Below are 25,553 nucleotides of genomic sequence, written 5' to 3'. Positions count from 1 at the left end.
TATATATATATATATATATATATATATATATATATATAAAATAAAACAATGAATTTTCTCATTAGGTGTTATTTCTGCTGTGAGAGATTTAGACAACACAGGGGAGCAAAATGCTAAAATATCAACTTAACTAAACAGAATCACAAGCAGAAAAAAAGTTTATAAAGTTAAAAGCAGGACTGAACTTCTTAAAGCCTTTCCACTAAAACTGCCGAGATTTGATTTTAGCACATCTCAGTCTTGCTTTCCTGGTGGCACAACACAGACCGGGGCCGAGAGAGCAGAAGAAAGTACGATGGCCTGAGGTCAAAGGTCACACTCACAGTAGACAGTCAGGCTGATGGTTCTGCTTGAACTCGTGTTCAGGTAGGGGTTTTGTGTCAGGCAGGTGTAGTCTCCAGTTTGGACGCGGAGGATCCTGTCGATGGTGAACTGCGGCCCGCTGTGGATCTGGGAGCCGTTGCGGAACCAGACGTACCGACCGGCCGGGTTGGACTGCGTTTCGCACGACAAAGAAACGGTTTCTGTCTCCAGAGGGGAGTACCCGTGCTCTGTTGTTCTGTGTGGAGTCACGTTTATCTGAGGCACATCTGGACCAACTGGGGAGAAACAACAAGGAAGCAGTGAAGGAATGAAACCCACAGACGTGTCGTGCTGTGATTCATCTGGTGATGCTTACACGTGATGTTCAGCAGTAAGCGATCAGAGCGCTCGCTGTTGACGGCATTGCTCGCCACGCAGTGGTACCAGCCTGTGTGGTTTCGGCTGATGCCGATTACGGTGGCGGTGCTGCTGTTGCCCTGTGAGACGGTTGTGACGTTTCCGCTGAGGGCTTCGTGTTGCCACTTGTACTGGATCGGCTCAGACCCGTTTTCCACTTTGCAGTGCATCCACATTGCCGATCCTTCCGCCGGGTATTCATCATTTATCAGGAGGTACGGCTTACTGACAGGGACTGTATGAAAAACAAAGACACACACGTCAGCAAACTGTATTTTCAGTCTAACGGAGATTAAAAACAGTTTACAGTAAAGAAATAATGATTTTACAAAGTTTGTTTATATTTTGCACTTCCTTTGATAAGTTTTACTAGTGGTAAATGTTCCTGAATCTTTACTTCGGCACCCTGACAAACCTCCCATGGTCTTGTAGGATGTCCCTAAAGAAATGTCCAATCTGAACATTGCCAATGATAATCTCAGACACCTATAAGGGTCTGAGGTCACCAGTGGTCTCTGCGGCCTCAGCTGTCAGGCTCTTGTGCTCCAGAAGAAGGACCCAACAACACCTTTTCAAAAGAAACCTCTGCTCAGTGGTTCCCCTCACCAATCTTCTAGGAATCCCTATTGGAAACCACATCAGTACCCAAACAAAAGTAATCTCAATGAACCTCAACTGCAGAAGAGATGAGCGGTTCAGACACATGAAGGTTTCCCAACACTTCCCAGCAGAACTTGGTTGCTTCAGATGTGGAAAGAACCACCTTTGGCTGGTGCTGTCAATTGTAAACGATTTAAACTGAGTAACTCCATCATCTGACAGTAAATACTGCTAAAGGCTTTGCAGAGTTGAGCATCTCTTGCAATGGTTTGACCTGCCTGTGACCAGTCTATAGACCAGCCTGTATGGTCAGTACCCTCATTGCCATTGAGGCATCGCCCCTTTGTTATATCAGTTGGGCATATGAAGTGTGAATATCACAAGAATCTAGAAAATTCATTCTTTCTCCATCTCCAAAGCTCCTGAGATAAGTTGGTGTGAGTATGCTAACTAGTGCAATCCAGGTCCATTGATTCACATTTCTGTCTGGTGTTAAGAATTTAGCAATACATAGTCTGGCACTGGTTATTTAAATGCCTAATCACACCTCTAAAAGGAGCTTGAAGGGCACAAGCTTAGTTTTTGAGCAATTCAAACTGATCAGTGCAGAAGAAGTTTCTCTGAATGTGGTACTTCTACTGCTCCTTGTCTCTTTTTTTTTTTAAAGCTTTGAATGTCTTCCCTAAATTCAGGTCCCTTTAACTGAGCCCTAGGAGTTTTGCACAGTAAAACATGCTTCTACACCTTCAGATGTAGTACATAGAGACTGTTGGAGCTCCTCTCCCAGTTTGGGAGTCAAAATTCTAAAGGCACAGCTGGGGGGGATCATCGTAACCTCTTTCTGAGGAGACACAAGTAAAACCAATCAAATAAAACTAAAAAGACGAAACCACATTCTCCTACCTTGGACAATAAGGTGCACGTAGTAATAGTAGGCCATGACTCCATCTTCGTTGTCGAAGAAGGCCTGGCAGGTGAACAGGCCGTGAGCAGCCAGAGGGAGTCTCTCAAAGCTCAGCGCCGCTCTGTCTGAGATGACCGTCAGCGGTCCGAGTGTCGCAGCCAGCTTCTGGATCCTTGGCCCTTTCCCCAAATCGTACACCACGGCTTTTATGCCATCAGCGCCGGGCTCGGTGAAGCTCCAGATGTAGATGTCTGGTAACGCTGCTCCACATTCCAGGATGGCTGGGTTGTCCACCACCCCGTACACGCTGGTGTCATTGTAAATCACCTCACCCGTGTGATTTATCTGAAGAGCTGGAGGGGAGAGATGACACACTGTCATGCCTACAAAAGTGTGTGTGTGTGTGTATTTTTGTGTGCGAAGTTAAAGGACTTGGCGGTGTCATGTGCCCTGAAAGCGTCCAACAGCAGGATTGATTACACAGTAAGTTTCAAAGAGCGCGTACAATAATTTACCAAGGAATTCCTAAACAAATACAAAATAATCTTTTGTTTCTTCTTGTCTCGCACATTTAGTTTGCCTACCTTTCTTCTTCTTCTGTTTCAATACTTATGTGTCTCACTAATAGGCTGTTTTTCATAATAAATTACCATTTCAGTCGAAACAGAATTCAGTCATTTACAATAAATGCTACAAATGTGTTGTTCTTTTAAAGATAGATGTGTATATATAAATAATTAAATGCTGAAAGTCCTTACCGTTTGCTGTTAAACTGACCAGATTAGTTGCGAGACAAATGAAGGCCGGTCCTAAGACTTGGGCCACCATGATATCATGATGATCTTCAGTCCAGCGACGTCTTTACTCCAAAAACCGTAGCAGTCACCAAAAACTAAAGGTTTGAGACATCAAGAACCATCTTCTAGTGCTTTGTCTTTCCTTAAGTTGTTTTTTTTTTCTTTCTTCCTGATCCAAAGGTGCCCAAAAGGTACAAACGCTTAATTAAACTGTTTTTAGGCAGAAAAGGAGGGTAAATAAACAGATTAAAGCTCATCTACAGGTGGTTTTTTCCTCTTCTCCGTCCCGCTGAGCCTCTTTCTTTTTCCTGCAGGGTTAGAATAACACAGTGATAGTAAGCTCATCTATTATACAAGACATTTGCATGGCTGAATGGTTTAGACTTCCACACGCGTGCTGTCAGGCACATACCTTCACTTTACAGAACGCAGCCAGGATTGTTCTAAGCTGATAATCATGAGTTTGACTGGAACGTTCCTCAAGTTAGAACTTTTTTAATCTGTTTTAAAGTCTCCAACTCTGAGGCTATCACTAACAAATGAGAGCAAGCTGTTGTAATTAGATGTAATTGGATCAGTTCTGTCACTTAATTGCATTTTAATGTGAAACCCCTAATTGTCTTTTATGTATCACTGGTTTGTGAATCTAGGAGAGTAAAAAAAAAACAGCGTTTATTATTTATTATTTACTTTCTGAGGCTGTATGTCACAATCTAAAGTGCATTAAGTTGTTTAAATACTGTTAATCGTTATATTTATCATTAACCTAGACCTTAAAATGTAAAAAGCATGCGATGGCAATAGCCTGCCTAATTTTTCACATTTAAAGAAAGAATTTCTAAAGGTGTAAATACTACTTCAATCTGTGTGGTTAACTTTTAAACAAGCCTTTATTGTTTGATTTGAGGTAAAGTGCCAAATTTAGGACCAAATATTAGAATTTTACTGGGTGTAATTAAGCAGTAAATTAATTTTAATGCTTGGAAAAAGAAACAAACAACCAGAATAGAGTTATCACCAAAATATATACTTTTAAAAAAAAATAATATCCATGTATTGTCAAACAGAACACACTAAAAGGTGAGCTTATAGACACTGAATTTAGGACAAATTTTAAAATGATTGTTTCACCAGACAGTTTAGCTCAGAGACAAATATTTCAGAAACTTAAATTCATGAACAATTATAGAAACAACGTAACTCTGACAATCTGGTCGTAATAAACTACAAACAGCCCGTCGGCTCAATCTTGATCCCTGACTGGAGTCATCAAAAAATGAGAAGTGCAAAGAAATGATTTTAACAAGCAGTCTGTGTTCCTCCAGGATATTTTATATAAAAACCTGTGAGCTTGTGCTGTTTGGAAATGAACATGGCCTCATCAGTAGTATACGTTTTTTGTTTTTTTTCTCATCATTTGCTGCAGTTTTACTGAGAATCTCACAAGTCTGCACAGTTTGACCTCGTCCAGCTGTGGTGGTAGAACCAAAAGCTTCATGAACGTATCAACAGTCGGATCTGAAGCTTGTTTCTTATGTAATTTACCCAAAGCAAAGTAATAAAAAGGACTAAAGTTGGGAATTAAAGGAGATAACGAGCTCGTCTTTGCCTTTGTTTCAGCCTCACGTTAGGGACAAAATCTACATAAATAGCTCCACAATTTAGAGCGAGTTCATCATAAAGACTCGTTTGTTTTGTCCCAGCAAACTCAGACAGTATTCTCATGACTCGAGGTTTAAAATTAAAGGCTTCATATTCTAATCTCAAAGGTCCCAGTAGGACTAAAGCGGCAGAGTGACCTCGACTGATGGGATTAGGATTCAAATAGATTTACAAATCTGGCATCTTGTGGAGATGGGTTACGTTTTCCCACAGCGCTGTCTAACCTGCGCGTCGAGCTGCAGTTTTAGTTAAAGGAGTCCTGATCCTTCATGAGTGAACGCAGAGAGAGAGACCGTAAAAAACAATAAGACACATAATGTAACGTGACATGTCAATCCAGAGTGGAGGGAGGGCAGATGTCACATTTCCTCACTTGTAGCGGATGACACAACGAAAACAAAGCAGCTCCCAAAGGAGGCAGCTTTCTGGGAGCTGTCTCTGTTTAGGAAACTGAGCCAAATGATCCGGCTCCCTGCAAAGCGACGTACTTCCCATCACTAACAGCAGCGGCAGCAGGACGGACGCAGACAATCTGGCAAAACAGCTGAGGAAATCAGAAAGACTAATAACCAGAGAAACAGGTGCAGGCAAGCAGGACTGATGGAGGTGCTGCATTCAGGAGCGCCTCAGGAACTGAGTAAACATCTTATTCTGAATTTTTGTGGCCTTTCAGAAACTTCTGTTCTTCTTAGGTAAATGCTTTATTGAATTGAATTGATTAAATCAGGAGAATGCACATTAATCCACGTCATATTACACCTGAATGTAAATGGGCCAGTGTTAGCTCAGTAGCTAAATTTTGAGATATTTAATTTACTCAAAACAGATAAGATTTTGTGAGAATAAAGTGGTCATGTGTGTTTTTGTGCTGGTTTGTTTCATTTGTAAAAATATAAATAAAAGATAAATAAATGTATGACGTATGATAACTTTCATGTTCTTAAATACGTGAAAGCTTTACATAAAAGAAAACAAAAAAAAAAACTTGAATAGACCAATTGATAAATCGTTGACGTGTCGACTTTTATTAAATGCTAAAATTTCCAGTGTTTGTCCAGCAATAGGAAATGTCACCAACTGAGATATAAAGTCCTTTCGTGACTGAGAAAAGAAGACAAAGATGATACAAAACACGAGCACAGAAGTCTTACGCGAAAACCAAAATATTACATCAAGGGATGGATTTTATGTACAACACAGAATGAACTCAATGCCATCAGAGAAAAAGAAGGGAACTGATATCAATTGTTGCTAAAGTTTTCTCTCTTTTTAATTTATTTTTGTATAAAATGATGCAACGGTGAACGAATCAGAGAGTGAACAACATCCAGGTAATCCTTTCAGTTCGATGAAATCCAATTTTTGTTCCATTTAACCTTTAAAATCCTTTTCTCCTTCATCCTAAAGCCTAAATATTGGATTACAACCCTTCTTTTTTAAAAAAAAAAAAAACAAAGAAAATCAAAACAAAAGACAATACAAATCGCTTTTAAAGTCCAGCAACAAAATATCCAGTGACCTCTGACCTCTGACCTCTGTTAGTTCGGCCATTGCGGAGCCACAGATTCGTAGTTCATGTTGTTCCTCTGAGCTCAGTGGAGGCGCACTTCAGACGTACTGCTCCTTAGGAAACGTGTACGGCCCCACCCCTGGGGGAGGAGGGGACAGGCCCGGCACAGGCGGGTATTTAAAAACGGTCGTGCTGTGCGACGGCGGCACAAAGGTGTTGTTCGACGCGGCGCTAGTGCAGCTCATCGTCGGTGTCGCTTGCGCGGGCTGGTAGGGCTGCTGGGGCAGGAATGACAGAGGCGGGTTGATGGGAGGGGAGTAGGGCTCTGGGTAGTCCTCCTTGTTGCAGGCCAGTCTGTAGCTCACGTAGTCGGCCGTGTTCGGAAGCTCCTCGTAGAATCGCCCCGAGTGCTGAGGAGAAACAAAAGACACTTGTTGGAAATCAAAACGGGAGACGAACGTCGGCCCAGTTCGTGTTTTAAAGCTTTTCAGCGGAGTCGTCTTTTTGCCTTATCTGTTTGAAATTGAGACTGGAAAAGGTCTGGGACAAAGCTGCACAGAAATACGACTACATTCCCTACATAGGGCCTCAGGAGGGAGGGCAGGGGTGTCCAACTCCAGGCCTCCAGGCCTCCAGGCCTCCAGGCCTCCAGGCCTCCAGGCGCCGCTGTCCTGGGAGGTTTAGGTTTTTCTGCTCCAACATACCTGATTCAGAGCTTAAATCACCTCTTCATGTTCTGCAGAAGCCTGTTAATCACCCATTGATTCAGATCAGGTGTGTTGGAGCAGAGAAACAAGTAAAACATGCAGGATGGTGGCCCTCAAGGACCAGGATTGCCCACCTCTGCCTTAGAGGGCTCTGAGGTGTGTTAAAAATAAACGTATTCCTCAGTTTAGTTAGCTGTACGGATGGATTTGCAATAAAGGCAGCAAAATCTTTCAAATGTTTTGTGACTTCTGACATTTTATTCGATTTCTTATGATTCTCAAAACATGTTAAAAGTTTTTATTTTTACACATTTAATCTCACAAAAAGGCATTTTCACCTCAGTCAGGACATGCAGTAGTGATTGTACTGCATTATAATGTAATATAAGTCAGCATAGTTTTATCAAAGTAATTTCTTTTCTGGCGTACTAACCACTGTGCTGACCTGCTAAGCAGATTTAGTTAAATCTCTAAATATGAGATGTTACACAACAGGTCAGTTACCTGGATGTCTTCTGGTCTTTTTCTTATCGGCTGTTTTCTGGACGGAGAGTCGCTCCTGACCAAAGGGTGGGACAAAAAGAATAACAAAAAGATGCGATGAGGAATCACGTCGAGGCAAACGAGCGCGTGAAGCTGGGTCGTGTTTACGTACGAGGAGCCGTCCTTTCTGCTTCTTATCTTCAGCACCAGGACTGTGATTGTGATGCCCATCAGCACTCCGGCAGCCAGCAATAGGGCGATCACGCTGATGACGTCGCCTGTCGCGATCTGCGGCAGAGGCTTTTCTGAAACGACGGGAGGCGAAGACAGGCTCAGGTTCTTTGTTGGCAGTAGCTTCGACATGTGCCAGACGATACCGTGAATACGAGTTCAGACGTAACGGAACTGAACGTCAGCTTTAAACCTTTACCTATGACGCTGACCTCCACCGAGGCCGATCTTGTCCCGATGCTGTTGGTGGCGTCGCACACGTACGTTCCCTGCAGGTCGTAGGTGAGCGGACTCTTGAACAAGAGGACGTTTTCCCGGATTTCGACGCTGCTCGGGATGGAGCCGTTGATCCTGGAGCAGAACCACAAAACTGAAGATGAAAGTCGAACTTCTGATCAATTTTTACAAAGAAGAAACATTGGATCAGACTTGTGTTGTTCGTACCATAGCCTCAAACCTTCATTTAATCAATTGTTTGGTTTTAACTAACTGTTTGGAAAAGCCACACAATCGTATTTTAAAGCTTCCGAGATAGTTGGACCCTTCTAATCTTGTCCCAGCTGACGTGGAAAGAAAATAAAAAGGGAGATTGGAGGATCCAGCTTGCATTTTTATGGGTTTTGCTGTCAAAGGGATGTTCTGCAATCATCAAGAGTTGACAGCAGGAAGGCCGAAGCCGCGAGACATCTGCGGAGCTTTGAGGCGGAGGAGTTTATCAGCAGCAGAGTCAAAACACGTGGCGTCAGCTTCCAGTGCAGAGAGCACAGGAATCTATCTGCAAGTCGACGTGACACGACCTCTTTAAAACGTCACTGCAAAGACATGCTTATCGATAATTATTTTTCCATCAGGCCGACAATCAGCAGCCACGAACTCTGCAGGCTGCTGCCCAGATTTATGAAAGTTTAAAACAGCTGAATTTAACAAGAGAGACCAAAAAAAAAATGCAACAGGAAGAGGATTTTTCTTTCAATAAGCCATTGTCTCTATTAATAATCTAGTTAAGCAGGTGTTGCTTATTTCTTAAATTTGGCAGAAATGTGTAATTAGAAATCATTTTTAATTTTTTTTTTGATTAATGAAGATCAACTCAAGACCCTTACTTGATGTTTCGTGATCCGTGGTGGGGTCCCGACCCCAACTTTGAGAACCAGTGCTCTATACGATATAATGAGTCCAGTTCGTTTACCCGAGTTTAAAAACCTTTTTGAATACTCTGAAAGGCTGATTGTGATTTCATACTCTGTATTTTTTTTTAGTTTTCGTGTTTTAGCAGTCGGATCGATGTTCTACAACACCGTCCTGGTGTAGGAACAGGCCTGCTGTGTGGGTAAGACGTGCCAAAATGAGAAATAAACCAGCGTGAAACCAAACAGCAGCACTCACAGCCTCCACTGATACAGAGAGACGGCTGGGTTGGCATCAGCCTGGCAACTCAGCTGGGTGTTCTCTCTGCTCAGGTACCAGTTCCCGTCAAACCCTTCGATCGAAACCTCTGGCTCGTCTGGTGTTTAACAAAAAAAAAAAAGAAAAAAACACAACAACAACAAAATCAGCTTTTCAGGCTCTGCTGCTTCATTTCACATGTCTGACAGAGAGACCTACACTGAATGTCGAGGGTGACGCTGTCCGTGTACACCTCCTCGTTGTAGATGGTGACGCAGGTGAGCGTCTCCCTGTGGGTCTCTCTCCTGGGCACCAAAATGTAGTCGCTCTGGACGGTGACCGTCCCGTCCGGGTTCACGTACTCCCGGGTGGTCACTTCTCCGGGGACCCTCGTCTCCCACCTGCTCACATTTGTAAAGGTTTAGACACACACACACACAAAAAAAAATAATAAAACCAGCACAAAAGACACTTGCACGCGTGAAAAGCCAACACACCTGATGGTTCCGGGTGGTTTTCCATTGGCAGAGATGCAGGTCGCCACTGGAGCCTTCAGGTTGGAGGATCGAGCCACCAGCGTCGGCGTGGACAGACTCATCTGGGTTGTTGGGCGCACTGACAGAATATGGGAGTATTTAATATTAATATCTTACATTTCAGCCCATCCAGACTTACGTCAAGGTTTTTACATCTTCCCGAAAAGTTCAAGTCAAACCCTCTTGAAGTAATTTCTGGGAAGACTTTAAAGGGTCCATGTATTCTCAGAATTAGGGTTTTACTTTCTGATCACAATCAATAATCAGATGTGGCATGAATTTAAATAACTAAAACATTGTTATCATGCTTACAAAAGGTGAGAAATAAAAAGAAAACAACAAAGCTGCCTAAATAAAAGGTGTGCATCCTCAGTAAACTGAAGTCTTTTGGCAAAAGACTAAATAATTTTTGGTATAAAAAGATAAAGTTTTAAGAATGCAATGTTTTAGCTTTGTGATAAAATACATCACAGTGCAGCTTCACATGTAAAACAAAAGGTCTTAATTAGAAACCAAACTGTTTAAAATCTGTGTGTTTAAATCAACAAAGCAAACTATTAGCGAAGCAAATTCATATTTAGGCTGATTTAAGCACTTTATTCAAAATTAAGGCTGGTTTAAACTTTAATATTAAATGTTGTGAATTTTTAAAGAATCCCAATCCCTAATAAAGCTCTGCAAATACTTTTTTTTAATGTTTTGTGCAGAACATAACGTTTAGAGAAAAGCTGTGAAAATGTCTTTTAGATTTTATTTTGCTTTAGTATAAGTAAAAAAAACAGCAGAAGTTTTGTGATTTTAGATGTTTTCTTGGTGCTTTTGGTTTATTATATTATTTTACTGTATTATTTTCATTTGTCTCTCATATGAACCTATAGTCAAGGACAGCTTTCATCTGTTCCATCTTTTAATCGAGGTCAAACCTTTTAAAAATCGTCCTGACCTGGAAAAGGTCATCCATGCTTTTATCAGCTCAAGGTTTGACCTCTGCAGTGATTTGAGTGTTGGAATCTCTCGACCCTCCATCAGACGCCTTCAGCTTGAATAAAACGCTGCGGCCCGACTCTTAACCAACACCCCCAGACGTGAGGACGTCACCGTTTCATTTTCTCTGCAATGGCTTCCAGTCTGTTTTAGAATTGATTTTAAACTTTTATTGTTTACTTTCAAAGGTCTTGTAGCTTTCCGAGAGCATGAGAGGACCTTAAGATCAACTAATACATCTTCACTGTTTGTCTCTGAGTCTAAATCTAATCTTAAAACCTTTTTGTTCAGGCAGGCTTTTAATGCCTAGTGTATCTTTTTTAACTTTTGTATTGTGAAGCACTTTGTGCACTGTTTGGCTGCTGAAAAAGAGCTCTGTAAGTAAATATTGATTGATTGATATTTGGAGGTTTATTCAACCAAACATTTCGGCTCTTGAGCTCTAAAAGTAAGTCAGTCCCACTGATAGACTCTTCTGAACGCAAAGCTGGAGCTAAGATATGTCAGAAAACCCTAGTTATCACCAATTAATAGTTTTAAACAATGTGACTTTAGTACACACAGACTTGTGTTTTTATTTCCTTTTTTCAGTGGAAGCAGTTAACTGGATGTCTCTTAAAGTGAAAGCCTTCTAATGGTAACCAAGCTTTATCCTGCGAAACAACATAAAAACCACAGATGAGATGCAGATGAGTTTTCTGGACACGGTGATTGTGATTCTTTATTTTTTGTTTGTTTTTCTTCTTTTTGGTAAAACCTAAACCATCCCATCTATCTGTGTCCCAAAGACTGAGCTGTAGCTTAACCAGACCCCGGCTTTCCCGCCTGTAATGTCGTCAGACTTCACGTCCTCGAAAAAAAGCCAAAAACAAACAAAAAAAACGCCCTCACCGTAGACGGTGAGGTTCACGGTGTTCTCCCGGTTCCCCGCGGGGAACGTGGTGTATTCACAGATGTACGTGGCCTCGTCGGCCAGGCGGAGCGAGGAGAAGACGACGGTCGTGTCTTCGAGATTCGGAGTCCGCCGCCTGACCGCCGCGTTCTTGAAGGCGACGCGGTCTCTGTACGGCGGGGCCACGGACACGCCCAGGGACGGGTTGGCGATGGCGACGTTCTGTTTACTGCCGTTCACCAGCTTCTGCCACGTCACCTTCGGAGGAACGGGAACGAGTCAGTGAGGGATGAGTGGCACACGGGACAGAAAACACTGATTCAGGCTGCAGAGCTTCACTAACAGCTGGATTCATACATTAACAACAACATGCAGACGTCCTGAGCCACCACGCAGTTATCCTCTGTTAGGAAGGAGGAATACAATTTAATAAGACAAGCTTAGACATAAATATAAGAGTTTATGTACTCTAATAAGCAGAAAATATGTTTGAATCATTGATTTCACCATTACAGCCTGACCTCTGACCTCTTCTAGGCTGTACATCTCTCAGTCCAGACAGTTCTGTTAAATTCAATTTATCTCTTTATAATACATGTCCTTTGTGTTTCCCAGTCCATCCTCTCCCTGTTTCCTTTTCCTAAGAATGGCTCCTTGACGCCCATCCATCCACTAAGAGCATTTCTGACGATGCCTCAGACATCAGGGAGGACCCAGGTTCCCCTCGCAGATCCTGTCTGCCTCCCATCTTCTTAAAGATGTGTCACATTTATGTCTTCTTCTTCTTCATCGTCTACATTTTTTATGAGCTCAGTTCATGATGCGCAAGTTAAAATCTTAAAACAATGTGACTTTTGGTGTAAGAAAGCATAATTTTATGTCTGTCAGTTGCATCTTCTTGATTATTTATTTGGATATAATCCTGCAACAAACTCTGGTTATTTTGTAAAGAACAAAGTGTCTAAAGATCCAGTGTGTCAATTTGCCAAGTTGTCTGTTACGTGTAGATATAACACTGTCAGTCTTTCGATTTGCCAACCTATTTTATGTTTAATTTATATGTGAACAAGTGATTTAACTAATAACTAATCGGGAGCGTCACTTTAAAAATGACACAAGAGTCTGGCTTCTTAAAGGGAAACATAAAGAAGTGAGGGGTGGCTCAAGACTTTTGCACTGGAGTTTATGTATTTGTGTGTAACTGATGATTAAAGAAAGCCTGCAAAGCTTTCCTTTTGAGACTCAGAGTTTTCCCCTCATTTCTATATTATTAAAGCAGCTTAGAAAGACTCAGTGTTGGAATATAAAGTATTCATGAATCCGCTGACTGATTCACCAGGAATAACCTGAGAAAAGGTTTTTCTTTTCGTTTGTTTGCTTGCAGGGAATCTATCCCGATATCATCCAACCACAGATACAATTCGTCCTTCTTATGTTCCTGCAATCAAAGCGATAAGGGAGTTTAACCATGAGCCCAAACTTTGTTTTGTTTTGTTTTCCTAGGGAAAAAAAGGTTTGCTCACTTGGATTTAAAGACGTCTTTCTGCTATCAGGACGCAGTGACAAGATGATTAGTGACATCTCCAACACTTTAAACTGAAGCTGTGATTCAGCTCCTGCTGCTCCAGTCTCTAAACTAACAGCTGCTCTCTGTTTACCTGGAGCTTCTGGACGGGTGACCAGATGAACGCCTTAGCTTTGGTTAAAAAATCCTACAAGGTTTCTCAGATATTCCACATTTGTTAGTGCTGCAAACTGATTTTACTGGTGCAGGTGGAGAGGAACCATCTAAGGATACTGGACCGTTGTGAGGTTAAAGGAATAGTTCAGATCTTTTGAAGGGGGGGTTCTGTAAAAAGGTTCTGAACAATTAATATCCTACCTGTCGTAGATAGCTGACGGCTAATCACTGCGTCAGATTCGCATCGCACAGTTATTATTATGACTTTCTTGCTGGAAGTGGCCCAGGCTGTACAGGACGTGCTACAGCTCGCTAGCTGCCGCTGCCACCATATGCAAACAACCACAGAATTCACGGCTCCAGTTTCTCGCGTCAGTCCTGCGCTGCAGCTGATTTACCTGAGAGATCTTGACAGGTGGGTTGCTGTTGACGAACCGGCAGCGGAGGTCCACCTTGGAGCCGACGTACCCGGACTTCCCGTCGTCCATCTCCACTCTCTGCCCACTCGTTTCTGGAGAAGATGCACAAAACAAGACAATGAGACACACGGCTCGTGTCGTGGCTCGTCCGAAGCGACGGTTCCACAGGTTTTTATTTGTTTTTGCTCCCATTTTTCACAAGCTGAACTTAAAGATCTGAGACCTTTTCTACGCACACAGCTGGCCTGTTTTTTGCCGATATTGTTCACAAATCTGTGTAAATCTGTGTTAGTGAACACTTCTCTTTGCCCGAGATGATCCGTCCACCTCACAGGTGTGTTATATGAAGATGCTGATTAGACAGCGTGATTCTGTGCCTTAGGCTGGCCACGATAAAAGGTGCAGTTTTATCACACAGCACAATGCCACAGTTTTGAGGGAGCAAGCAACTAGCATGCTGACTGCAGGAATGACTACCAGAGCTGTTGATCAGTTGAAGGTATAAATAAGCAGGATTTATTTAGTTTCTCTGCCCACTGACTTACTGATCTCCTTTAACCAATCCTGTAGCAGAGCCACACCCACAGAGTCCACAGAGTCACGTGTGTTTACCTGTGTCTGTCAGAAACTGTCAGTAAAACTGAGTATTTCAACTGAGTCATAAAGAAAAAGGACATCTTGCTGCACAAAAACAAAATAGCCCGGCACAAAGGCTGCCCTAATTCTCATACATTGTCATGCAAACGCCACACGAGCGTTTCATATTCAAGCTCCCCTCACAGATCCTGGTCTTTCTTCGCATGAATAAATGATTAACTTTGCAGTGTGTTTCTGAAGAAATCGTTTCATATTCACAGTTTCCATTAAGATCTCCCGCGAGCGTGAAAAGTTAAAGTGCTCAGAGTTCACACCCCCTCTGCTAAGGCCAGCGCTGCATTTAGCTAATTTAATCCAAGTGATCCGCACCAACATTTAATGGCTGCTGTCTGTTGCCACGCTCATCCTCCAAAGTCCATTCTCCGCGTACAGGAGATCCACTCCCTAATCTCCCCAAGTTTAATTAAATTCAGCTCGGGAGTTTTTAGGTGACATCGTCAACAAAAGCACTATTGGGAATGATCTTATTCTTTTAGATAAAAATAAAGAACTACCTCATAAAAATAACACTAAAGAGGTTGAAACTGCAGGCAGCTGAAACACAAATGTAGCTTTACTGTCAGTTCTCTAATGTCCAAAGTATTTCCACCATATGCATTTATCATGTTATAACTTATGTTTTATGTTTGTTTTTTTACTTGTACACGAAGCACACATGTATTTTAGGAACCTTGAAAGAATTTAAAACTAAAACCACAAAGTGAAACTTCTAAATCTTACTTATAAATAGCTGATTTTAATGTATGTATATAACATATGTATACTACCATAAACCAGATGGATGTCAATGTATTAAGTGGACGTGTTGCTAAATTACACAGCACATATCTGATCTTTACACGAGGCTTTGTAATGTTTGAAAATCTGCATTCATGTTGAGCTATTGGCTAAGACAATCTTTAATAAGTGGCGTCCCTCTGGGGTGAGTTCTTGTGGAAAATACGTTTTAATTGTGAGTAGTTTTTTCCTTCCAATCATACACTCTCAGGATCCGCCCTGCTGAGCTCTGTTACTGAGCTGATTAGAGACTTAAGGTGAGCTGAGGTCAGAGCAATAAGGAAAAAAACTACCTCTCTAAAACACACAAAAACACCAGCACGCCCCACATCTCCTGGTTGGTCTCTTCATCTGCATCCACTTACATTCTTCTATTGTTTAAGGCATGGGAAATGACCTCACCGTGACAAAGGTCCATAAACAGCAGCGCGCAGTGAAGAGACGAGCATGGGAACGAAACAAAACAATAGCAATACTGTTTCGCGTTTGAATGGGCAACATTTAGGAACAGTTAGAGCAACGCAGCATGATGACGATGGGCTTTTTGTCCATATCCTGCACGGATATCCTCTACCTCTCGTCACCATTATGTGGAAAACCTAATTTTAACATTGAATGAACATATGAATGAAGCAGGCGCTGGCAGGTGTTGCTGTTAAAAACGATGAAAAAGGTCACCTAAAGCATCATCTCTTTCAACTAGTTGTCATGAAAAATGCACGCTAATTTGATTTTACAATAATAACTAACTCAAAATTTATTTAATCATACATACCTCGACACACTGAAGCGTCTTTTTAAGAATATTTTAGTCAAAACATTAAGCAGCAACAACAGTTTTATATCATTTACGAAATACATCACAAAGTCTTTATACATAAACATATATTTAAACAAAATGGCACGTTAAAAGTAAAACCTTGACAAATATTTGAACTATTATTAACCAAGTTTTTATTTTTTCTTTTAATTTAAGTGACTAAAAAATAAAAAAGTGAAATCTTTTAGTCATCCTCAGGTTATACATTGTTTTATCAAGACTTTGAATAAAGATCTGGATTTTAAACGTTACACCGTTGTCAAACTTTTATTTCTCATTTGAAAGCAAAGTCAGAAAATAAATAAATATTTTGGTTTTTATTAGCACATAGCAGCTAACACACATGCTAATTTCAGCTAATTTTGCTTCTCAACCTGAATTTATTTAATTTCTGCGAATATCAGAGCATCTTAAAAACAGAGGGCCTAGTTGGAAACATCACTCTAAAGGCATAATGTGTTAAATAACTTTTTCTATTAGGTGTTAGATGATTTTTAATTGTAAGTAGCGGCTAAAACCAATGCTAAGTAATGCTAATTTTTCTTCTCAGCCTAGATTTATTTTAATTTTACATCACACAGGAATCAGAACAGGTCAAAAACATAACATACATTGTAAAGATCACAAAAAAGGTGCAATATGTTAAATTATTTTTTAAAAGGCATGTTGGATGTTTTAAAATGGCACAGAGAAGCTAACACTAATGCTAAGTAGTGCTAATTTTGCTTGTCATATGCATTTTTGTTTTATTTTACATCACAGGTCAAAAAGTGACTACATTCAAAGGAAGATAAAGTTGAACTTTGAAATACTTAAGACAAACACCTTAAAATTAAAGTAGGTCTACAGAATAAAAAAGTTGAGCACATTTTATTTGGTGAATTCAGAAAAAATAAACTGTTTAAATGCTATGTTTTGATACAAAACTGACATAAAGTACGGTTTTATTTGGCTGCAATCTTTTGGCCAAGAAACCAATGAATAAATCCATAAGTAAACTGATTCTGTGAGATGGATGGACTAAATTAAAAACGCAGAGAAGAAATGTACAAACAGAAAGAGAAAGGGCAGAGATTAAACGTTTAATCTTTTGGTTATCAAATCTGTGATTGACCAGGGATTATTCGTCCTGTTTGTGTCTTTCTGCCTGCACTGGTGCGGCAAACTCGAAAGTGACAGCAGCTCGGTCGGTTCTGGTATGACCTCTTTACGTGCCGCCGTTTTTCCACATGGCAGCACTTTTCATTGCTCCGAACAAAAAGGCCACACATCCGACTGGCTCCTGGACGTCCATTTTACCCAAACTGTTCGCGCCCATTTAGCTGTCCCGAGGTGAAATGGAAAATGGAAAGAAAAACGTTTTATTTTTTCTCTCTCCCCCCGAAATTGATTATAATCTGCCTTTGTTTGTGACTGGAATGTGTGAGCGCACACGTGTTTGTGTGGGTGTGTAATCTCTGTGGCGCTGCAGAAACGTGGCGCGTACGCTTGGCCGGCGCTCATCGGGCAGCTCACAGGATTATGGCGGCTGTTGCATCTCAGGTTGAGACGTGAGAGGAGGACACAAATGCCAAGAGGGACAAGAGGGAGAGGAGGGAAACGAAGAAAACACCTGTGGAATGGTGTCATCTGGCTGAGGAACAGTAAGGCCGAAGGGGCTTTCGATGTGCAGACTTTGGAGAGTGCACAAACAAAAAAAAAGAGGACCAAAAGTCAGAGTGGACAGAAGGAGCGCGTCTGTGCAGGATTATTTCTCCAGAGTAGCGTCTGTGTGTTCCAGCTGTGGCCTGTGGATTATAGATACTCATGATGATGTCTGTCCGTCTGATTCAGTCTTATTCTGTGTGCCTCCCTGCAGAAGATATTTCAAACTTTTACGCAAGAGGGAAAAATAAATCGGCCACAAACGGTGACAGTGCTAACAACAGCCTGGTGCCTTCGCCAGCTGGCAGGCGAGTGGAGGCGCCCTGCATCTGCATCGGAAAAACAGGGAACGCTGCAGCGACAATCAGCCAGGAGACTTGGCAGCGGTCTTGTTGTTTCACCCTTCTGCTCTCTAATCCACGGCTCTGTCCTTCAGCATGACAATCACATGGCGAGGCCTCTCACTCGCTAATAGCACACGCACGCCAGCAAGCCGCTGCTCCGCCCGCACAGAGGGGCTTTATTACTGCCACAGAAGAAGGGAAAAATAAATAACAGCAATCGCAGCAGATGTCGCGGCGGCTCGGCACATCCGCCGCGATCGCTTTTTGTCATTACATGCTACGCATACCGCCATCCGCCCCCCGATTACGACTCAGTCACAACTCTGACGCCAGCTGCTTGTTTGACTGCAGCTTTACTGTGATTACACTGCTGCACCTGTTACAGTGAGGCCATTCATCCAAACACAGGCCCATTCTGTTGCCCCGCAGACATTACTCTCAAACGTCTTCCATTTCTGAACCTGATCACTCAGACCTGTCGAGGTTCTGTGCAAATGTTGTGAACCCTTAATATCTAATTTGTTGTCGACAGCCGGGGCGCGGAGAGGAACGGGCGTCTCATCTTCATATTCCTCCATTTTCACTGATCCGTTGAATCAACATGAAGGATGCTCATATTATGGCAGTAAAGCTGAGCTCACCCGTGACCACAGTTTCCACTTTATAGTCCTTACAAAATAAACTACAACGGAAGGAACAAAGACTGGGACACAGTCAGCATGACTGGAGAAGCTGGGGTGCTAAAACAACTTGGCCACAACCAGATCCATAAGAAAGAAACAAACACCATCTGAATTCAGCCATTTTAACTAGACTTTGAATATTCAGAAATATGGCAGAAACGTCATTATATTCCTGCAGGAAGTGCCCCAGTGCTACTGCTAGCTACTAGCTGCTGCTACAACTGTTTTGCTCTCGCAACAAAACAGAATTCTAAGCAGTATAACAACAAAACTTCATTTGCTTGAACTGTTTCGAAACTTTTCCGACTGGAGTTGTTAAGATGGCAGCAATCCGCTTTGGTTGCTCAGACCAGCCACTGGCTCGTCAGATCGGCCGGAATTAAACTTCATTTCCTCAAACTTGTTCAAAGAGTTATCGTCATCAGGTTGGATATTAAATGCTCACAACCTCTCCACAGACCCCCGCTTCAAAACATCTGAACTATCACTTTATTTTAGCGAACTTCACTGCAGCGGTGGAAACCTCAGTAAATTAACTTCATAATTAAATAATAATAATAATAAAATACTTTAATATTTACGTTTAAACTACTTTACTGATGCTGTAATACGACAAAGCCAAATCCGTATCAGCTGGAAAAAGTCTGAACTTTAGCTTTAAAACTTTATCTACATTTTGCTTTTATTGGTTATTCATGCTCAGATTTCAGTACGACCTTTTTGTTCACGACTGTTATAAAATTGAATAAAGTATTTTCACATTTCTGTATTTATACTTTTAGTTAGGTAAAGGATGTCAACATTGTTTGAGTCAAACAGAAACGCTGTATTATTTCCATATGAGTAAAAGGGGCTGAAATAGAAAAAAATATTATATTAAAGAGTCTCCTCTATTAGTAGCTATTAGTGAAAAAGACTTTAAAAGACACGAGACAGTGTCTCTTCTGTAATGTCATAAAAATATGACTTTATTTTTCTAATATCCTTTAAAATCAAACAGAAGGTTGGACTAAAACTAATGAGCTTTTGTTTTTTTTTCTTGTAAGTTCAACTTTAGATGTTTTATCCTTTAATTGATTTTTTCTGAAATGTGGTGTCCATTCAGCTCGTAGGCTGTGTTACAATCAGCAAAAACTGTTCCAGTGTTTCACCAAGTCTTAGTCAAATCAGAACAACTCACCTGAAATAACGCAGGTCGTTATCAAGAAGACCCAGAGTCCGGTCTGATCCATGTCCAAACCTGCTGCTCCCAGCTTCTTGTTGTGGTTAAATTCCCAGTGTGGACCTGCTTCTCTCCTCCTGCCTCCCAGACTGAAACCTCCACCGCCTCCTCCTCCTCCTCCTCCTTCTCCTCCTCCTCGTCCTCCTCCTCGCAGAAGCAGCAGCAGCAGCAGCAGCAGTTTCAGAGGTTCAGCACCGACCAGGTTCTGGTCATGTGGGCTGATGATCCACGAACAGACAGCCTGAACTTGTCACTTTTTCTTTCTGTCCCTCAGAGTGTCGGGGCTGCAGCAGAGTGTGTGTGTGTGTGTGAGTGAGTGTGTGAGGCTCGGCAGGGATAAAGCAGCTTAAAGCGTGGGCAGATTATTTCCGAGATAGAGACTACCCCACACACACACACACACACACCCAGCCCAGTCCTGACTGACAAATGGGCTATCTGTCTGTGTGACAGCTGAGCTTGAGGCTGGAGGCTGGTGTGCAAAAATGAGAATAAAATGAAAATAAAATTAAACTGTGTCAGGCTCAGAGCAATGACGAGACTCATAAAGAGCCCCAGACAGAGACGGAGCTACAGGAAGGGAGCTCCCGGTGGCCAGATCTCCTCTGTTCACTCTGATGAATGAGTGTTTTTTTTTGTCGTGGGGTTTGAAATATTATTTACAATTTTTTCAGCCACTACATAGCGCTCTAAACCGATCACGTGGCATAACATGAACAGTGTACAGAAGCTGCTTGTGTATACTTGTGGTCTTTAATTACTGTCAAATCAGATACACTTGCCTCACCGGCCATTTTATTCGGTCCGCCATGCTCGTACCAGGTTTGAGCCCCTTTTGCCTTCAAAACTGCCATAGTTGTTTATTCATAGATTCAACAAGCTGTTGGGATCATTCCTAAGAGTTTCTGCTCCAGATGGACGTGTCAACGTCGCACAGTTGCTGCAGGTTTGTCAGCTGCGCGTCCAAGATGTGAGTCTCCCATTCCTCCTTGTCCCAAAGGATCTGATGGGACTGGAGGCTGTAGAGACCATTAGAGTTCAGTAAATCCATTCCCATCAGACCAGGAGGTGGTCTTCCAGTCTCTTATTGTCCAGTTTTGGTGATTCTGTGTAATCTGTAGCCTCAGTTTCCTGTTCCTAGCTGACAGGAGTGGCACCCGGTGCTCACGGATGGTTCTCTGCAGACCTCTGTTTGGACCAAGTGGTTCTCCTCTGTCCTCTGGCTCTTTTTGTCCACACAAACGCAGCTCAGTGGACGTTCTCTCGTCTTCGGGCCGTTCTCCGTTTAAACCCCAGACATGGTCGTGTGTAAACATCCCAGCAGATCAGCAGCAGTTTCTGAACTCCTCGGACCCAACTACCATGCCACATTCGGAGTCGTCTAAATCCCCTTCCTTCCCCGTTCTGTTTGAACTTCAACGAGTCGTCTTCAACACGTCTACACACCTGCTGCCATGTGATTGGCTGATTAACAAGCGGCTGAACAAGTGGATCTAATAAAGAGGCCGGTGAGAGCATGTAGTGTATATAAATCACTCTGCATCAGTACTTTATTAACTATTAATGCTTAAAATTTTCACCAGGTATTAAAATGAGATAAAGATGAGCAACATTGGTGTTATAATTAGGCAACAAATGTGAAAGCAGCGTGAAAAACTAAGCACTACCAGTTCGTTAGTTTGTAGAACTTCCTTTACCAGCAAACTTCAATGAAACTTGCTGGTTGTCGTCTTTGGGTCTCGTTAGCTGAGCTCTGTGGACAAAGAGAAAGTTCTGTGTGGAGCAATTTAAAAGCTGGCTTTAAATGATCTCCCAGGATGAAATCTTGCAGTTAAAATTAAAAGTCTTGCTTGTGTACGTTCTGTCCCATTCTCTCTCTCTGGTGACTGAATTCTGCAGACAACAGTGGCCTCTTGTGATTCCAGCTGAGCTTCGGCCTTCAGCTCGGGAGGCTCCTCTTCCCGTCCCCCAGGTGGAGACACCGAGAGACACCGAGAGACACCGCGGGACGCTTTCAGCAGGATGGTGCTAGAAGTTTCTAACGGGGGCAGAAATTCAGCGAGTGTTGGAATGCGGCGACGCCGTGTGAACGCGCTCGTGGAGCGTTACTGAGGAGGAGCACAAAGACAAATCCTTTTTTTCTCCACAGCACAGACTGAAGGGAAGGCTTCAACAGCGTTTTTATACTTTGATAAATCTTTTCAACTGTCATTTACCCGCAGAGGGATAATTAAATATCCTGTTTCTATTCCACCCATGAGGGAAATCTGAGATTTATTATATTACCCTGACGACAGATGAGAACTGACCTGGCCTGTTTTTGTGATCAGTAATCTTGTGAACTCGTTATCAGTCGTGTGTTTTTACGCCTCGTGTGTATTTGTCTGATAAGATTTGACCTATATTTGAACATGTAATAAAGATTGTTTAAAATTAAATCAATTATAATGAAAATGAACACAATTAAATTGTTTTTTAAAATGCTTTTTATTCAACATTTGGTTTCGTATTAAGCTTGTTTTCTGTCTTCTGTTCGAGGAGTGGCTCCTCTCTTCCCTCATGCTTCAAATAAAAGTGACATTTTAAGCTATTTATAAGCCGAAGCAGAATATTAGCTGGAAGATTCCTGCTGTGACTGTGGATCTGTGAGGAGAGGAGAAGTACGGCTGAGCCATGTTTTCTGTCGATATGCTGTGTGATCGCTGAGAGCCGGAGGACGCAGCTGAACTTTGCTGAAGAAGCTGAAACTGAGTTGCTAAATGAAGCAGAACACTAATTGAAAGCTAAATGAAGCTAAATGCTAGATAAAAGACTAAAGTCATGCACTAGCTAAAAGCTTAACGTAGCAAAGGCTAGCTAAAAGTAGCAGAACAATTGTTACAAATTTTGAACAGCAAAAACCTAGCTAAAAGGAGCAGAATGGTAGCTAAAAGGTAAAAGTTGCTAAAGGCTAACTAAAAGCTGAAAGTATCAAAAGGCTAGCTAGAAGCAAAAAGCTAAACGTTAAAAAAAAGTGGCTAAAAGACATAAAATTAGTAAAATGTTAGAAGTAACAGAACGATAGCTAAAAGCTAAGAGTAGCTAGAGGCTACTTAAAAGCTGAACATTTTAAAAGGCTTGCTAAAAGTTGCCAAACAGTAGCTAAAACCTATTAAAAAAGCAAAATGGTAGCTAAAAGCTCAAAGTAGTTCAGTGCCAGCTACAAGCTGAAAGTATCAAAAGGCTAGCTAAAAGCAAAAAGTAGCAAAAAGCTTACTGAAAGCTGAAGAACAATAGCTAAAAACAAAAAGTAGCTAAGGCTAGCTATAAGCTAAAAGTCGAAAAAGGTCAGCTAAAAGTATCAGAATTGTAGCTAAAACCTAAAAGCTGCATAAGACAGAAAATAAAGCCTGTTTGTTGAAGCAGGAATGTTTTTAAAAGATGCAAAGAGATCTCTCCATGTGTCTCTGTGGAGAAAATATTTCTGAAAAGTATAAAAGCTGCAGAAACCAAAATGTCTCAGCAGCTATCTCCTGGACGAGCCGAACATTTTGATACACGAACGGCTAAAACAGCACGAAGTATGCAGAAGTAATTAGACTGCAAAGAACATATGGACAAATAAAAAAGACAGGAAAACAAAACAAAAAACAAACACTTTAAACAGATTTCAGTGAAAAGTCTTTCTTGCATCTAGCGGCCGAGGACACCAGTTTAGTCCTGGGTTACTAACCAGTGATTCAGCACGTACAGTATGTGTACTGAGCAGTAAACAGCTGAGACTGGGTGGTTTTAGTACTTTCTCAGTCCTCACTGCCTCGCCTCATCCTTTCATCAAACATTAAAGTCCATCAGGAGAAGGATAACGTCTGTCAGTAATGATGCTTCTACATATTCTCATGTGAAGTCATTCAGTCTCGTCAGGAGCAATTCAATAAGAGCACGCCTAATTGCTTCTTATGTGGAGCACTTTGTTGCCTTGGGAGGAGAGCAGAACCCAGAACCAGACAGGAAGGGCAAATCAGGACAAGAGCACTCAGGAGACGAGACGAGGAGGGAGGACACGAACAAGGGAAGGAGACAAGCTCCTAACACCCTTCTGGTAAAAGGCAATGACGATGGCTGAGATTTTTTTTTTTTTGCCTCAGCAGCACACACACACACACACACGGCCTTGCACGTCCTCCATCGGGCACTGCAGAGGAGACAGACGAATCAGCTCTTTCTGATCCGGCCCTCGTCCCGCCCACTCTCCCTCTCCACCTCTCTGCGATGCTCCCTCTGCAGTGCTGCGCCCTGAAGGAGGCTGCCAGCAGCTGTTTACCACCACCACCACCACCCCGACTCTGAACCAGAGCAGGAAGGAGCTGCTGCATCATTCAGCCTCGGCAGGAGGTAAGACCCCTCAGAGGTTCTTAAAAACAAAGACTCCGAGACTGAATACGAGCGCCACGGTCACGTCAGACAGGCTCTGGAGCACCTTGCTGGAAGGTCTTAATGGATGCAACTAGGAAGAGAAAAGAAAAAACATTTGTTTATTTTCTGAAGTGGGCTCTGAAATATTGATTCAGACTATTATTTAGTAGTTATTTTTGGCCACAGTTTGATAAAAGGTGAGGATGCGTAGCACAATGATGCTTTTTCTAAGAATATCTCAGCTTAGTGCGAGTCAGAAAGTATGCTGTCAGAAAAATGTGGTATTTCTTCCTCCTTTGGTGATTTTTTCAGCTCTGTTTTGTTGCCTCTGTTATAAATGTCTGTATGACCACTCCTAAAGTGATCTCAGAGTTGCCTGGATGTGTCGGTTGTGTGTGATATTGCTCTCGCTCCTTCCTAATTACGCCTAAATTCCTCATTAATGTTTTTTCTTTTCCCAGTTGGATGTGCGCTCCTCCATCATGCTCAACTCTCTGTTTGTCTGTGGCGTGCTGGGAGGTGAGAGAACAGCTCAGGAGACTTCTTAAAACGACGTTAAGGATCTTTTTTTTTTTGTCTTTTCTTCATGTACGTGCCGTTTACATCGTGCCGTTTGTGTGTTTGAGCGCAGTGCTGCTGGTCCCAGCGCGGTCCCAGTCGGTCACCGTCTGCGTCGAGGACGACCGCGACCTGAGGGTGGACTGCCTGATCAAGCCCAAGCCCAACAAAATCAGCAGCTACGAGTTCTCCTGGTCGTCGGGGACCAAGGAGACCCTCATTAACACCAACGTGTCGGGATCGGTGGCCGAGGCGCAGTTCAAGGACAAAAGCGCGGTGGTGGAGCTGGAGCCCCACGGCTACAGAATGACCCTGAGGGACTTCGCGGACAAGGTCCAGCGCAACACCATCTTCATGTGCAAAATATCCGGGCAGGTCAAAAGTCTCACCGTGGAGAACAGAGGTGGGGAATAAGTTCAAATGAGACCAATTCAGTAGGATTTAAGGCAGTGATCTCCAATCCTGGTCCTCTAGGGCCACCATCCTGCATGCTTTCCTTGTTTCTCTGCTCCAACACACCTGATTTAGTGGTTAAATCACCTCTTCATGTTCTGCAGAAGCCTGTTAATCACCCATTGATTCAAACCAGGTGTGTTGGAGCAGAGAAACAAGTAAAACATGCAGGATAGTGGCCCTCGAGGACCAGGATTGGAGACCACTGATTTAATGTGGTTGAATGTCCACTTTCCTTCCTCTCTCTGCAGATCAACTCCAGACATGCTCGGCTGTCAGCATGTTTCTGAAAACCTCCTGGTTCTGGATGGCTTGTCTGCTCTCCCTCTATTACACACACAGCTAAACGCTTGTCTACACCCCCCTCGTCCCTCCCATCCCCACAACCACCATCAACATACTCAGATGCCTAGAAAAAGCTTTCAGTTTGGTCTGTCTGTCCTGCGCTTCCTTCCACTGAGTGCTGAAACAGTATTAAGTAACGATTA

At 42.4% G+C, this 25,553-nt stretch overlaps 1 protein-coding gene across 1 annotated transcript; it reads right to left on the bottom strand.

Annotated features, from left to right (window-relative positions):
• Positions 1-5,685: 5,685 nt before the first annotated feature.
• Positions 5,686-19,772, bottom strand: nectin1a (nectin cell adhesion molecule 1a). Its single transcript, XM_017418210.3, has 10 exons — positions 19,618-19,772; positions 13,492-13,604; positions 11,412-11,670; positions 9,498-9,615; positions 9,220-9,401; positions 9,001-9,118; positions 7,814-7,965; positions 7,556-7,688; positions 7,405-7,459; positions 5,686-6,603 (listed from the first exon to the last, which is right to left on the bottom strand). Exons 1-10 carry the CDS (start codon positions 19,667-19,669, stop codon positions 6,292-6,294), a joined length of 1,494 nt encoding a protein of 497 aa, XP_017273699.1. The 5' UTR covers positions 19,670-19,772; the 3' UTR covers positions 5,686-6,291.
• Positions 19,773-25,553: the final 5,781 nt, after the last annotated feature.

The sequence above is a fragment of the Kryptolebias marmoratus genome, linkage group LG13, assembly GCF_001649575.2.
Source record: "Kryptolebias marmoratus isolate JLee-2015 linkage group LG13, ASM164957v2, whole genome shotgun sequence".
NCBI classification, from domain to species: domain Eukaryota; kingdom Metazoa; phylum Chordata; class Actinopteri; order Cyprinodontiformes; family Rivulidae; genus Kryptolebias; species Kryptolebias marmoratus.
Note: the sequence above shows the minus strand (reverse complement) of the source record. Positions and strands in the feature narration are given on the sequence as shown.